The sequence below is a fragment of the Cryptomeria japonica genome, chromosome 8 (assembly GCF_030272615.1).
Source record: "Cryptomeria japonica chromosome 8, Sugi_1.0, whole genome shotgun sequence".
Classification (NCBI taxonomy): domain Eukaryota; kingdom Viridiplantae; phylum Streptophyta; class Pinopsida; order Cupressales; family Cupressaceae; genus Cryptomeria; species Cryptomeria japonica.
Genome location: NC_081412.1, coordinates 52,944,303 through 52,960,252, shown reverse-complemented (window position 1 = coordinate 52,960,252; position 15,950 = coordinate 52,944,303). Strand labels below are relative to the sequence as shown.

Below are 15,950 nucleotides of genomic sequence, written 5' to 3'. Positions count from 1 at the left end.
ACCTCTATATCTCACTCTTTTCTCTCTCTATCCCAAAATGTAGACCTCTCTCTATTTGTCTCTCTCACATCCCTAACTCTCCACTCTTTGTCTCATGTCTCTCTACACTCCTCCCCTCACTCCCTACCTACCTCTATTTCTCTACATATATACCTCTCTCTATGTATCTTTCTCACCCTCCCTACCAATGTCTCTCTCTCTCTCTCTCTCTCTCTACCCCTCCCTCCTTCCCTTTCTACTTTTATCTCCCTTCTATCTCCTCTCTACCTCCCTATCTCTATCTCCTTTCTCTCCCAAAATCTAGAACTATCTCTACCTCTCTCTCACATCCTTAACTCACTACTCTCCATCTCATCTCTCTCTCTCTCTCTCTCTCTCTCTCTCTCTCTCTCTCTCTCTCTCTCTCTCTCTCTCTCTCTCTCTCTCTCTCTCTCTCTCTCTCTCTCTCACGCATGCACACACACACACACACACACACACACACACACATTATCTCTCTACTTTTATCTCCCTTCTATCCCCTTTGTACCTCCTTATCTCACTCTATCCCCTCACTCCCAAAATCTAGAACTATGTCTCTACCTCTCTCTTACATCCTTAAGTATTTACTTTTTATCTCTTCTCTCTCTATACACCTCCCCTCACCCCCTACCTACCTATATTTCTCTTTATATACCTCTCTATCTCTTTCTAAATGTACCTTCTCTCTCTCCCTGCCAACTTATATTTCTCTACATATGTTATAATAGGTCCTACTAAGGGGTCTTATGTCATAATAGGTCTTAGTAAGGGGTATAATGTCATAATATGTCCTCTTAAGGTTTCTTATGACATAACAGGTCCTATTATGACATAATACCCCTTAACAGGTCCTACTACAGGGTATAATATCATAATAGGTCCTCTTAAGGGGCCTTATGGCATAATAGGACCTATGATGACATAATAGGACCTATGATGACATAATAGGACCTATGATGACATAATAGGTCCTATTATGCCATAATACATCATATTATGTGATAATTAGTCCTATTAAATGTCATAATAGGTCCTATTATGACATAATACCCCTTAACAAGTCCTACTAAGGGGTATAATATCATAATAGGTCCTATTATGACATAATACCCCTTAACAAGTCCTACTAAGGGGTATAATATCATAATAGGTCCTCTTAAGGGGTCTTATGACATAATAGGATCTATTATTACATAATAGGTCCTCTTAAACTGGGTATTATGACATAATAGGACCTATTATGTCACAATAGGTCCTATTATGACATAATACCCCTTAACAGGTCTTACTAAAGGTTATAATGTCATAATAGGTCCTTTTAACGGGTCTTATGACATAATAGGACCTATGATGACATAATAGGTCCTAATACATCATAATAGGTCCTATTATGTGATAATAGGTCCTATTATGTGATAATCGGTCCTATTATGTGATAATCGGTCCTATTATGTGATAATCAATCCTATTATGTCACAATAGGTGATATTATGACACAATACCACTTAACAAGTCCTACTAAGGGGTATAATGTCATAATGGGTCCTCTTAAGGGGTCTTATGAGATAATAGGTCCTATTATGACATAATACCCCTTAACAGGTTCTACTAAGGGTTATAATCTCCTAATAGGTCCTCTTAAGGGGTCTTATGACATAATAGGACCTATTATGTCATCATAGGTCCTATTATATCATAAGCAGTCCTGTTATGTCATAATAGTTCCTTTTATGACATAGTAATTAACCCTTAACACACCATACTTATAGGTATAATGTCATATTAGGTCCTACTAAGGGCATATATTATGTCATGGGATGTCTTAAGGGGTCCTAGGATGTACCAAGGGGTCCTATGTGTATTAAGGGGTCAAAAGATGTCCCATAATGTCTTAATAGGTCCTTGGATATGCTAAGGTGTCCTAACCGTCTTAATGGGCCCTAGGTGTCTTAAGAGGTCCTAGGATGTACTAAGGGATCCTATGATAATATTTTACATCTAACTATACATGTATAACATTTATAGATAACATTGAAACATCTAGAACATATAAATAACATTCAAACATATCAAAAAGAAATTTAAACATCGAACTACGTAGGTAGGGAGAGAGAGAGAGAGAGAGAGAGAGAGAGAGAGAGAGAGAGAGAGAGAGAGAGAGAGAGAGAGAGAGAGAGAGAGAGAGAGAGAGAGAGAGAGAGGTAGGGAGAGGGTAGGGGAGGTGCATAGAGAGAGAGAGAGAGAGAGAGAGAGAGAGAGAGAGAGAGAGAGAGAGAGAGAGAGAGAGAGAGAGAGAGAGAGAGAGAGAGAGAGAGAGAGAGAGAGAGAGGTTGTGAGATAGATCTTAATTCTGGGAGAGAGAGGAGAGAGATACAAAGATAGAGAGGGGATAGAGGAATATTAATATGGAGAGAGATATGCCTAGAGATTGAGAAAGATAAAGAGGGTGATATAGAGAGAGCAAGAAAATGCTGATAGGAGCCTGCTAATTGCTAGAATTTTACTAAGTCTAAAAATTTATAAGATATTCTAAAATCTTGAACTTGCATTATAAATCCTAGAGATCTTAAACAACTCTCAAACATCCTACCAATATATACATGAAATTTAACTTAAAGTATAAGAAAGGAAAAAGGCAAAGGGAAATGAAATGTGACTTATACTTAAATGTGACTCAAATGTTATATTTCATGTATATATAGCTTGTTTTTAACAAATTAAAAGAAAAACACAATAACAAAAAAGAAAGAAAGAAAGAAACAGGACCTCGTTCGCTAAATGTTTTTTTTATTATTTTAAAAAACAAAATGAAATTTTGTAACCTAAATGGGATCTCATATTGTAAACGGGTTCCCATTTCTAAATATTTCAAATTTTGGTCCGGTTGTACCTTTAGATTTTGGCTTGGGAAATGGCTTGGACAAAGAACCCTTTGGCTTGGACCTGGTTTGAACCACAACTTGAAGGCCAAATCAATCTTCATACAAAATAATGAATTCAAAAATATATCTGAACACCAAATTTTTCAAGATTTTTTTAAACAATGAAAACCCATTATAGTAGAGACTATCTAGATTCCAGATATATATGCTATGATGCCAAGAAGGACATAATCCATTCAAGAGGAGTTAATGCTATCAACAAAATTAGAGTATTAGAAAGATACCATTTCTTGTGGTGTATGGTTGTAATCTTAAAATAGTGTAAAAAATAAATAGTAGAAGAAAGTTATAGAATTGTGCAAGTAGTTAGAATCTAATCCACATGTGAATAAACAAGCAATGTGCAAGTAGTTACAAATATTTTCCCAAAAAAATTTAGAAAAATACTTTCATTTAGGTCAAGTTATGCTTGTTGTACATGGACATGGTATGGTCCTGAAAAGTGACTTTTAAACTATAGGTTTTAGGAATGTCTATTCAAACTTCATTTTTAAGATTTGGGTATTAAAATAAGTTACATATTTGGAAAGTAGACTTTGAGCACTACATTTTCTATTACTGACTTTTTTCAAGACTCTTTCTTTAAGTGGTTCAAATTTTTGGGTTAAATAGGATGAATTTAAAAAAATAGGGAAAACGCTTCCACTTTTTGGCCAAAAAGTGGACTCAATGTCTTGCAAGCACCAATGGTAGTTCATGCATCAAGAAAAAGGATATTAATACTTGCAAAGGAATATACTAATAAAGGTTTTATACCATGAAATGCATACAACTTGGCAATGTTTATTTATGGAAGCATCAAATTCTTTTCAAAACAAACTAGTATCGACATAGTACCACGACTTGATTATAACATTATGAAGGATGTTTGTTATAATATAGCTATATTATGTACACCTTAGTATTTCAAAGCACAATATTTCAATGGAGAGAGGTTATAAAATTGAAAAGACAAATTAGCGCAAATAAAGGAAGGTTATTTTAGCAAATGATTATCTTGGATATTAAAAAAATTATGCAAAATTATCATATTTTAGTATGTAAATGAATGTAGTCAAAAAAACATGATTCTATAAGCTATTACCCATTTTGTAGAAGCCATGAAATGACATGTACATCAATTTACCAAAATATCAAAAAGAGAATGATTTTATCTAAGTGATGTTTGATAGATTGTTTAGAAATGACACACCCCATAAAGTTTTAGAAGAATAAGATATGTTTTATGCACATTGCTTGTTTATTATTTAGGAAGATAGTAATAGTATTATATTTTTTACTAATACACATAATTTTTTACATAGGAAAAATATTAGTCGGTCATTTTTTAGAATAGTGTAAAATTTTCTTATTACTATTCCAAAAGTTAACCCAATTCGCCATCCATATATTGATGGAAAAATTAAGGAACATGTTGAATTTAACAAAAGTAACATGCTATTATGCCAAGAAGGACATAATCCATTCAAGAGGATTTAATGCTATCAACAAAATTAGAGTATTAGAAAGATACCATTTCTTGTGGTGTATGGTTCTCATCTTAAAATAGTGTAAAAAATAAATAGTAGAAGCAAGTTATAGAATTGTGCAAGTAGTTAGAATCTAATCCACATGTGAAATAAGTGCACAGGGACATCTACATATAAAATTGAGAAAAAATGACAAATGGTATAAGGATCATGCAGATTAAAAGAGTCGAGTAAAATAATTTCCTAAAAATAATTTTGTCCTAGCACATTACAATAAGGAAACATTCCAATGAATAACTAAAAAATAATATATTAGAACAAAAATTGGACCATGGAAAATCATAAACATAACCTAACTCATGCTTATGAGATAAAGTTATTAGTGGATATATATAGTTCACCCATTTTAATAGGGAAATCCTATATAGTTATAATAGAGAAGTGGGAGAAGAAGGTAAATAGTATGAAAACTTATACTATTTAGATTAAATTTTAGGGATGCTACAAATGTAGAGAGAAATTTTTTAAATTTTAAACTAAAGAATTATAATGTAGATATAAATTTTAATATTCTACTACATAGGATACTTTGTTAAGTGGATACATATAAAGAAAGAAGAGAGTACTTAATTTGTATTAGTCATAGTTAGCTAGTTTGATTTTCTAGTTCCATATATTACAAAAAACTTATGATCAAAAGATCATTTTTAAATTTTTTCTAGGGTATCTAATACATAAGATGTCGAACACCCTCTATGACTGAGAGGGGGAAGGGGTGTGAATTAGTTAAAACCTTAAAACACTTTTACCTTAAAAAAAATTAATCTCCAAAACACAGTCAACATATCATTAATCTTATTAGAAACAATGAAACGTGAAACAAAAAAACATAATACATGAGAGAACACCAAATTTACACGAAAAAACCTAAATAGGAAGAAACCATGGTGAGAGTTAACTCACAATATATGACATCATTAAAAATATATTTTAGGAAAAACTTTGCCAAGGAAGCACACTACCACCTAGAAGACTTGTAGTCTAAGATGCACTATCCCAAGTAAAGATATAAAGGAATTACAGGTTGAAGCACACTACTCCAGGGAAAGATATAAAGGACTTGCAAGTTGAAGCACATTTCTTCAAGGCAAGATACAAATAATAGTATCACTATAGCTTTGCTAGTAGCAATACAACATCTCAAATTGAGTGTAGACATTAGAAACCAAAAAAGGTGGACACATAAAAATCAAAGAAAATACAACCATCATCGATAAGAACTGTATCACATATTTGTCATCAAACTATACCATCACAAACTCTACCTATGCCAACAAACTCTGAAATTTTTTTGATCACATATTAGAAACGTCACTATTTCATCAGAAACATCAATGACCACACAAGCAACTACATGGACATCACCAAAGATAACACATATTGTTAGACATCAGGTTGACATCAATGACAATGCATATTGTGAAGATAAGAATCTAGGGAACTAAGTATTCTTGTATGAACTAGAAACTGTTTCCTAATTTAATTGTTTGTTTTTGTGCTTTACATAATTTTGAAGATTTAATATTAATTTTTGTGTCTTTCTAACATTTAATTTTTAAATATTGAATTAAAACATGTGATATTAGGGACTTGGATTTTCTCACACACATACCTCAATTTTTCTTTTTTTGGGTTAAATATGGAAGCCATATTTTTCTAATGTATATAGAATATCTCTTTAGTCTTTATTTCCTCACCCCTTTTGGGATTCATGAAGATAAATTAATTATTAAGGAATGTTTGATGAGATTGGGTGGAGTTAGAGGTTTCATTGAGAAATCTTGAAAGAAGATACCTTGGAAAGTTTAAAGTTTATTAGAATTCCCAACATGTTGGCCACTATCATATCCCCACCTTTTCCTTTGTCAAAGTGTAAATTTGTTTATGAATATATTTAAAATGTTTCTTGAAATCTACAAGACTACAAACGTTTTCAAAACTAATTTAAAATTCTAATACTCTTACTCTACCCTACATTAAAATGTAAACAATGTTAAAAGCTTGTGTTGGTTGTATTTGTTAGTTCTTGAATCAATTTTTCCCCTAGCTTCCACTCATTCACACTAATTTTCCACCTACATTCATCTTATAGTAATGGTGACCTCATCAACTAGGTCAACAAGAAAACTTATTTGTGCCATAATGTTTTTACTTTTCTTTTAATTGGTTTTACTAAATCTTTTAATTTAAAGTTATTTGTAATTCCATAATAAAATACATATTCCATTATAAAATCCTAACATCAATTTTTATCTACAAACATGATGAGAGGACAATTTGCATAATATTCTTCACCTTTTACTAAATCTTTTAATTTAAAGTTATTTGTAATTCCACAATAAAATACATATTCCATTATAAAATCCTAACATCAATTTTTATCTACAAACATGATGAGAGGACAATTTGGATAATATTCTTCACCTTTTATGCTATATGATCAATTAGGGCATGTTCCATTGTAATGGGTTAAGATCAATTTTATCTACAAAACTAATGAGAGCGCGATTCTCATAGCATGCTTCACCTTTTATGCTATAGAATCAATTAAGGCATGTTCAATTGTAAGAGATTAGGATCAATTTTTATCTGCACAACTTGATGAAAGGAAAATTTACATAACATTGTTCACCTTTTGTGCTATAAGATCAATTAGGGAATGTTCGGACTGATTATTTCAATACATAAACCAAATCGATATTGAACTAGTAAATAGAGTTTTATGCATGATGAATTATACCATTGATTTGAGAACATATAAATAAAGACCTAAATTTCTACCAATTATATCAAATACTAAGACAAACATACTAACCAATCATAAACCCTAACCATGTGTTACTCAAACATGTAAATGCTTGAGACTTTGAAAAATGTGAAATTAGTGTAAGCAACAAAGTGAGAAATTAGTGTAAGTAACTAAGTTAAAATCAATGAATGAAAACTTGACTATTGATGCCCTAGTTGAAAAAAAAATTATGGAAATATCTTGACCATTGTCAAAACCCAATAAGAACAACCAAAAACTCATAAGAAAATATTTTTTCAAAATTGTGGGAAGATTCGATTCCAATGAAACAATTTGGGCTAATACTTTGGAAAACCTAGAAATCACCACTACTAATTATTAGTATGATAAAACATTCATAAAAAAATCTAAGTAAACATGGGAAATTGTGTCTAAACTAGTTAGGACTTTAGGACTTCCAGCTATTTATTCAAACAATCTAAATATCTCCTAGCTTGCCACATTTATTAGAAAAGATTACACAAAGACCTCAAACAAATCAAATTGAAAAATGACTATCTAGCCCCTATGATGAACTAATGCATAAACTAATTCATAATATACCATAACATATGCATTGTCTTAGCAACTCAATATCCATTATCATTAAATTGTAGGATCCACAAAATCAAGTGCATAATCAAGTGAGACATTCATCAAAATATATGGTCCCTATAAGTGACACGTCATCAAGTGACATATGCTTATAACTACGATCCACGTCATTGGTGACATGAATGTAACTTTTACATTTTCAATTTCAATTATTTAGGGATTAGGGATTGGATGCTCTCCATGGAAAACAAAACACGTGAGGAGAGAAAAATAAAGAAGATGCAACATTGAGCATGCAAAGACGTGAATGATGAAAACATGAAGTTCTTTCCAAGTGAATGCAACCATGGAGTGTGCATTGAGCATCAACCGACATCGAATATAATCTAGTCAAGATTGCATTTATGCTTAATACAATTATAGATTAGGACATATCATAGTCAAAATTCTACTTATGTTTCGTTTACACATGTGAAACATTAAACAAAAATTTGGCCAAAAATACTACTTACAAGGTACATTTTCTTTTTAAGTAGATTGTTTTATGTATTTGTTTTTTCAAAATATAGTGATTGGAAAAATCAGTATTCGAATGGAACATATTATATTATATTGTGGAATGAAATAATTTATGTTGAATCTTAATTGTAATTTGCAAAGTTCTAATTAGTATAAATTGAATGTTGTGATTTTTAAGTAAAGAAAAAAACAAAAAACTAATTCATCAAATGTTTCTTTTTGGATTATTGAAATATTATAAATTGATAGAAACAAAATATATTTTAGTTGTATGCTAAAATTCATACCTTTGCAATTATAAATGTACTAGTTTAGGCATAAGTCTATATCTTTCTACATATGATCAACCTCATGATCAAGTGACAAAAATAAATTTAGAAAAGAAAGGTCGCCTATAAATGTTCTCTCTTGTTTATTAGGATTAAATATGCGAAATTAGTTGCAAGTAAAGTTATATACATGGTTGGTCAATGGGTCATACTTCTATTTTGTTGCTATACATATGAGGTATGAATAAACTTACAAAATTAAACTATTTTGTGAAGGATATTACATAATTTTGTAAGGGTACTTTGAAGTACCTATGAACTATTAGAGTACTTAAATAGTTTTTGTATTTGATAGTTATTGTAATCTAGTAAATTGTTTTTTAACAAATATTTAGTACAAAGATAAAATATAAAAAAAATTAATTATATAAGCTCATATCATTTCTATAAAGAAAAAAAGGGTTGAGAAATTGAAACATGGAAAATTGGCACGTTATATAATACTGATCACTATATTTATAGCTAAATGTAGTCACTATTATTCTACAGCAAAAAATATGACCAAGAAAGCATTCTAGATCTAAACACATTGAGCAGTAAGCTAGAACACTCTACATTCAAGTATGAATTTATGACTTATTATGTTATGTTTATCATTTTATTGCATTAACATTTGGAGGATTTTTTTTAAAGAGCATTGCATCACCACCATTATCAATCATAAGGTATAATCTTGTCAATTCAAAATTTCAATTTTGAATTATCCTTTGGCCTCCCTAACGAAAACCAAGCTCACGATATAGCACAACCATTTTTCCCTATTTCCATGTGTGTATGTTAAACATTGACAACAAAAGAGGTTATAGGAGTGTAGAGCAATCTGAGGTAGACAATTCCAAATTTTGGACAAGCAGAAACATCTAGACTGGGGTGCCAAACACATGCATCTAATACTTTTTTGATGGATTTTAGCAAGATGGGGCTACCAGACCTCTTGACTATATTTTTGAACTTTTATGTCAATTTGGACACCCATAGGACTAGGGATCCCTCCAATTGTGTCTGACACTTCTGGTTCCATATTGCAGTTACATGTTCCTCTCAGTGTGCCATTTCTAGATCTTACTTACTATGTTCGTTTCCAATTCAGTATGTCAATGTTATTAAATTGAAATCCATCATTTTTGTATCATTTAACCTAGGTCATTCACACTCACTTCACAATATCAAATCCATCACAATAAAAGGAATCATAAAGCACAATTTTTCATCTCTCTTATTAGGACTATAGCTAAACTATTTATGTTTCCAATGATATGCCATGGAGATTTGAGATCTTAGTGTGTATTCCTAATTTTGGTTCTTATTTCCCACATATCAATACCAAAATAACAATTGAATATTTTTTCTTTAATGGAATTTCCCCAACCCCTACTATGGGCTCCACTCTTATGCCCTCATTAGGGGGATCAACTCCTTAGGCTTGGTAAGAGGGGATTTGTACCTACACTCTCCAATAATTTTTTTTTGGCGAAATGTGACTAAAAAAGAAAACCAAATTTTAAGATTGATGAGATGATTAGTCGCTGCAAACCAACAATCTCCCAATTAGAGACTAATAAGGCTCCATGCCAAAAAATCCCCCACTTGGAGATTATTCTTATAACAATATCATTATACCTATAGCTCCCACTAGATTTATGCACCTAGACTTAGATTGTTTCTCATTTTCAATATTATCATTCTTTAAGACTAATAGAAGATAAGAATGAAATCATTTTCTCCTAAATTATTACCCTTTTTAACATATCTACAAGATTTTGGATAATGTGTATGTTTTCCAACTTCAACTATCCATCTTCTAAAACTAATCATATGAAATGGTACTTGATTTGTATATGTTTAGTCTTAGAATTAAGGGATAAGCTATTTGCAAGATGAATGATACTCTATCTATCACTATACAACCTTCTATTCACCTACTACTTTCCAAATTCCCATAAATATTTGTAACCAATTCATATATTTACTTGCCTCTATAGTACTAACATACTTTTCTTCAATTGTTGAAAGTGAAACAACCTTTTGTAATAATGAAATAAAATTGACTTTTGCTCCACCTATAGTAAATACATACCCTACTTTTCTCATCTTACTATCCATATCACCTTCCAAATATGACTCAACATATCCCTATAGTTTCAAATTAGAGCCTCCAAAATATAATTCTTGAGTATTAGTACCTCTCAAACAACTAAGAAATCACTTAATTACATTCCAATGCTCTTTTTTGAGATGGTTTATATACCTGCTCATTAATTCCATTATATGTGCAATATTTGGCTTTGTACATGCTAGGGCATACATCAAGCTACCAATTATTGAAGAGTATGAAAATTTAGATTGATAGGGCATCTCCTCTTACATCTTATTATGCACCTCTTTAGACAATTTAAAATGATCAAGCCCACATTTACTTACTAGTTTTGCATCCTACATCTGAAATCTTTTCAGTAACTTCTCCATGTACTCATTTTGAGAAAATGTTAATGTGTGATTTTTATGTCTCTTTCTATACTCGTAACAAATATTTTTATTTTTGTACCCAGATCTTTCATAAAAAATGACTTTTACTATTTTCTTTTTAGTAACCTCATTTATATTTTGCATATTGGATTTGACAACAAATATTTCATGAACATATAATAATAAGATAATGAAAAGTGACCATTATCCGATCTCTTAAAATAAACACAATGATCATAGCAAAATTTATGGTAACCTTGTTTGAGCATAATAATATCAAATTTTAAATACCATTTCAGGATGCTTGCTTTAGGCCATACAAATTCTTATTTAACCTTCATAATAATTTCTTCTTGCCTTTAATCTTGTATTCTTGTGGTTTTTGCATATATATTTCTTCCTCTAAATGTCCATGGAGAAAAAATTTCTTTACATTTATTTGTTCAAGATACAAGTATTTGTAGCCACAAGACGCATAATAGTTAGACGATTTAAATTATTTTTACAATACAAAAATTATTTTATCAAAACCTATACCTTTCTTTTGTGCAAATTCCTTGTATCTTATTTCTCCTCCATATTTTTCCTATATCTTATAAACCTTTTTTTTTGCAATTATCTTTTATGTTCAAGAAATTGAATCAATTCTTGAGTCCAATTTTGTGTCAAGGAGTTTATTTCCTTTTTCATATCGTGCTCCCACTTTTTTATAATTTCTATGCATATTATTCCTAAACATAACTATAAGGCTCACCAAAATTGATCAATAAAACATATTATAATGAATGAGAGTCATTTTCATGGGTCTAATAATGCTAGTATCTCTTTTAGTAAGAATATGATGGGCTTGTTATTCTTCTAGTTGTGGAATATTTTGAATCTTTTTCACTGTTGGAACTATATTTCCAAGGATCTCATGAAGCACTAGATATTTTATGTTTTATTTTCCTATTTATTTCACTATAACTGATCTTTGTACACAATCTTCTCATTGAATATGACATCTCTACTCTTGGCTAATGAATATGCTATTCTCATAATTCCATTAATAATAACCAAAATCATTAACTCAATATCCAATATATATGGTATCTAACAATGATGAAAATTATGGACGCAACAATTTTGTGTTACGAAATAGATGTAACGTAGGGAAAGATGACAAGGTGAGATTAGAAGCATTCTCTCTAATATACTTGAAGATGTTGTAGTCCATATTGAATGGGTTGAAACTTTGTGTATTACTGTTGAATCCACTCTTTCTCATTTTTTAAAACCTATCAACCACCACATAGGCATAACCATGACAATGTTTGGTTGTAGAAGGTCATACATGAAATCCATATAGATAGAGCATCAAGACTTATTCAGAAATTAAAAAATTGCCACACTTTTCTCCTCAAAAATTTAAATGAACATTTAGATAAAGACATAATTGAAAGCATACTAGAAAAACATTTAATTTTGATACCCTTATATGACAAGACAATATCCTACCTCGATAAATAAATATTAAAGTACATTGATGCTTTAGAAAACCTCAAAGAAAACTAGATTTGATTTGGGTGGAAAGGATTCCGTAACGCCCTTCCTACCTAATGAAAGTCTATAAAGTCAATTCGACTTTTCAACCTTCTGGAAAAATAATAGAAAGTGTAAAATGTACCCCCCAAAAATGATATTTCCTAGAATGAACCATGCACTTTGCCTTGAATGCCTCTACTAAATTGGTCAAACGGTGGGTCCCATTGCACCGATATTTAGTTAAAATGAGGACAACTTTGTTCAAATTTGGCCTGTAGTGAAGCACTTGCCTAATTAAAAAATTGGCTTAACTATACCATCTAGTAGAGAGGAATTTTTCAATTCTTCAAAGTCTAAACAAGAAGATTAGTTACTTGATCTCTTTTAAGTAGAGTACCATTTCCTTGATTCATTCATGTCCTACTGTGGTCTCGAAATTTCTCAGCCCTTGCGTCTTCAACACGCACTCGTGCTTTCATATACCTACTACCCTAAAAACTGCTTATAAAAATGTTCCCATCTCAGATCATCTTATATTATTCAATATTTGCATGTAATCGTTGTACTGATTTGAAGAAGTGCAATGACAACCATGAAAAATCTACCACCCAGTGATGGAGATATGATCACCATTCTTAGCATTGACGGAGGAGGCGTCCGGGGAATCATCCCTGCAACTATCCTTGAATTTCTGGAGACACAGCTTCAAGTATTTATTTCTATCCAATCATCCCTGCAACTATCATTACATATTCTAAATCATTTCTATTGTTCTTATCATTAATAAGGTTTTGTTTTGGTTTAATTAATTACTTGATTCTGTTGACAGAAATTGGATGGTCTAGATGCTAGATTAGCTGATTATTTCGATGTCATGGCGGGGACAAGCACAGGAGGGCTTGTTACCGCAATGTTAACAGCTCCAAGCAAGGAAAAAAAACCATTGTATGCGGCCAAGGACGTTACACGGTTCTATTTGGAACATTGCCCTTCAATTTTCCCATACAGAAAGTTAGTGCCCTGCAATCTCTAAGCATTGTAATTTTGTAGAATAGGACAACTTAAAATGTGTACTAGGAAACTAAATCGTTAAATGAATCATCACTAGGGGCCCTTCAGGATGGTTGCAATCAATTTACACTTTACTGAGAGGACCCAAATACAGTGGAGATTATCTGCACAATCTTGTTAAAGAAATATTGCGTGGCATTCGATTGAACGAACTACTAACTAATGTGGTGATCCCAACCTATGATACCAATTTACAGCAGCCTATAATTTTCTCTACTTTTGAGGTACATTTTTTTTTCTTTCACTAATCAGCTTCTAATAATATTATTTTTCCTAAATAAATATATTGGCATTGGTACATTTGTTATCTGCAGACAAAAAAGGATATCTCAAAAGATGCATATTTATCAGATATATGCATTAGTACTTCGGCTGCCCCAACATATCTTCCTGCCCACCATTTTGAAACAAAAGATAGATCCGGCAATCCCAGAGAATTCAACCTCATAGATGGAGGAGTGGCTGCTAACAATCCAGTAATAAATTTTCCACTATCCCCACTACGTACTTGTCAATTGCTATTTAGCTACAACTAACTCGAATGTTTTCTACTCCACTTTCAATTAAAATTTACAGACTTTAATTGCTATCAATGAAGTGACAAAAGAATCCATCAAGCCCAACAATGATTGGGTATCGCGAGGAAAAGCAAAGGTGAATTCATTAAAGAGAAAAACATTATTTTAACTTGGGGAATTCAACAATTATTAACTGTTAGCATTTTTTATTATTAGGCCAAGCAAAATTTTTTGGTGCTATCTCTTGGAACTGGATACCAAACAGCAGCCTACAAAGCCACTGATGTTGCAAAGTGGGGACTATTGGGATGGTTGTATAACAGTGGGAGGGTGCCAATATTAGAGACTTTTATGCAATCAAGTTCTGATATGGTGGACATTCATGCTTCTGTGGTCTTCCAAGCCTTTGAATCTGAACAGAACTATCTCAGAGTTCAGGTATATAAAAATTTCTTCATATATAAAAACTCTTTACCCATTAAATTTTTTGTGATGTTTACCCATAAATTGTTTTATTTTAGGAAAGCGAATTGACGGGAGAGGCAGCCTCTGTTGATATCTCTACTAAGCAAAACCTTAAGAAGCTTGAAGATATAGGCCTACAACTTCTGCATAAGGCTGTTTCCAGAGTTGATTTAGAGACGGGATTATTTAAGCCAGTTAGTAATGAGGGTACCAACAGCGATGCCTTGATCAGGTAAACATGTATACATTATGAAATGAAAGACAGCGAAAATATTAGATGATTAGAATATCAATGACAGTTTCGTAATTTGTGAGCAGGTTTGCAAAGAAACTCTCAGACGAAAGAAAGTTACGAATGGATACAGCTCGTAATCGTGTGGCAAATCTCTAGTCAAATTTCATTTGGCAGCTCTAACCCACACAAAATCAACGCCATGAAAGTAACCAATAATACAAAAGCATATGACTGGACTTCTGAAGAAAATACCACAGTTGGTGAAACGTTTTACAACCACAAAAGTTGAAGCGCGTCAGACACGTTGAGTTTTTGAATTTGAAGACTAATTTAAATTTACTTACATCTCATAAAGAAAAGTACATTGACTGGCAATGACGACTCGCACAATTCAAAAAGAAAACTAATGCTAGTGCACTCCACGGCAGACCCTGGCAATCATAGTGACACCTAATCTTGAAAACTGTGGAAAACAAAATCACCAAGGAAATGGGATTAAATAAGACAAATTTTGGATTAAAAATTGTTTATAGTTTTTTGCTATAAGAATTTCTAGACAGTTCTAAGGCATTTAAGGTTTTCTGTCAAATTATAATATTATTTTTTATTTTAAGTGTTGCGGACTTCTGAATGAATAAAGTTGTAAATGGAAATTTTATGGGGGACCTCATTCTCATATACAATGGTTCAATGGAGTTTAGAACCTTCAACAATACCACCACTTAACCAACGAATTATGGAAAGAATTCTTATATGATAATATTATATCATAACAAAATATTTTTAGTTTTTACAAATATCTACATAAATGTTAATTAGAAGTTTATATTGTTTTAAATGATTATTTTATTTGTCTCTTTCTTTTATTATGATTTGGTGATAATTGCTCTCACAGTCTATCTTGATATTCATAGACTTAAAACACCCATCCCAAATAATGAGAATCTATGTCTTATTGTGGTCATGTTTATTTTTCTTAAGCATATAC

General features: G+C 31.6%; 1 protein-coding gene across 1 annotated transcript; it reads left to right on the top strand.

Moving 5' to 3' along the window:
- The first annotated feature begins 13,193 nt into the window (after window positions 1–13,193).
- On the top strand, window positions 13,194–15,151 carry LOC131038810 (patatin-like protein 2). The gene is made up of 8 exons (XM_057971368.2): window positions 13,194–13,382; window positions 13,503–13,684; window positions 13,782–13,968; window positions 14,059–14,220; window positions 14,321–14,398; window positions 14,479–14,700; window positions 14,784–14,959; window positions 15,046–15,151. Exons 1-8 carry the CDS (start codon window positions 13,257–13,259, stop codon window positions 15,116–15,118), a joined length of 1,206 nt encoding a protein of 401 aa, XP_057827351.1. The 5' UTR covers window positions 13,194–13,256; the 3' UTR covers window positions 15,119–15,151.
- Window positions 15,152–15,950: the final 799 nt, after the last annotated feature.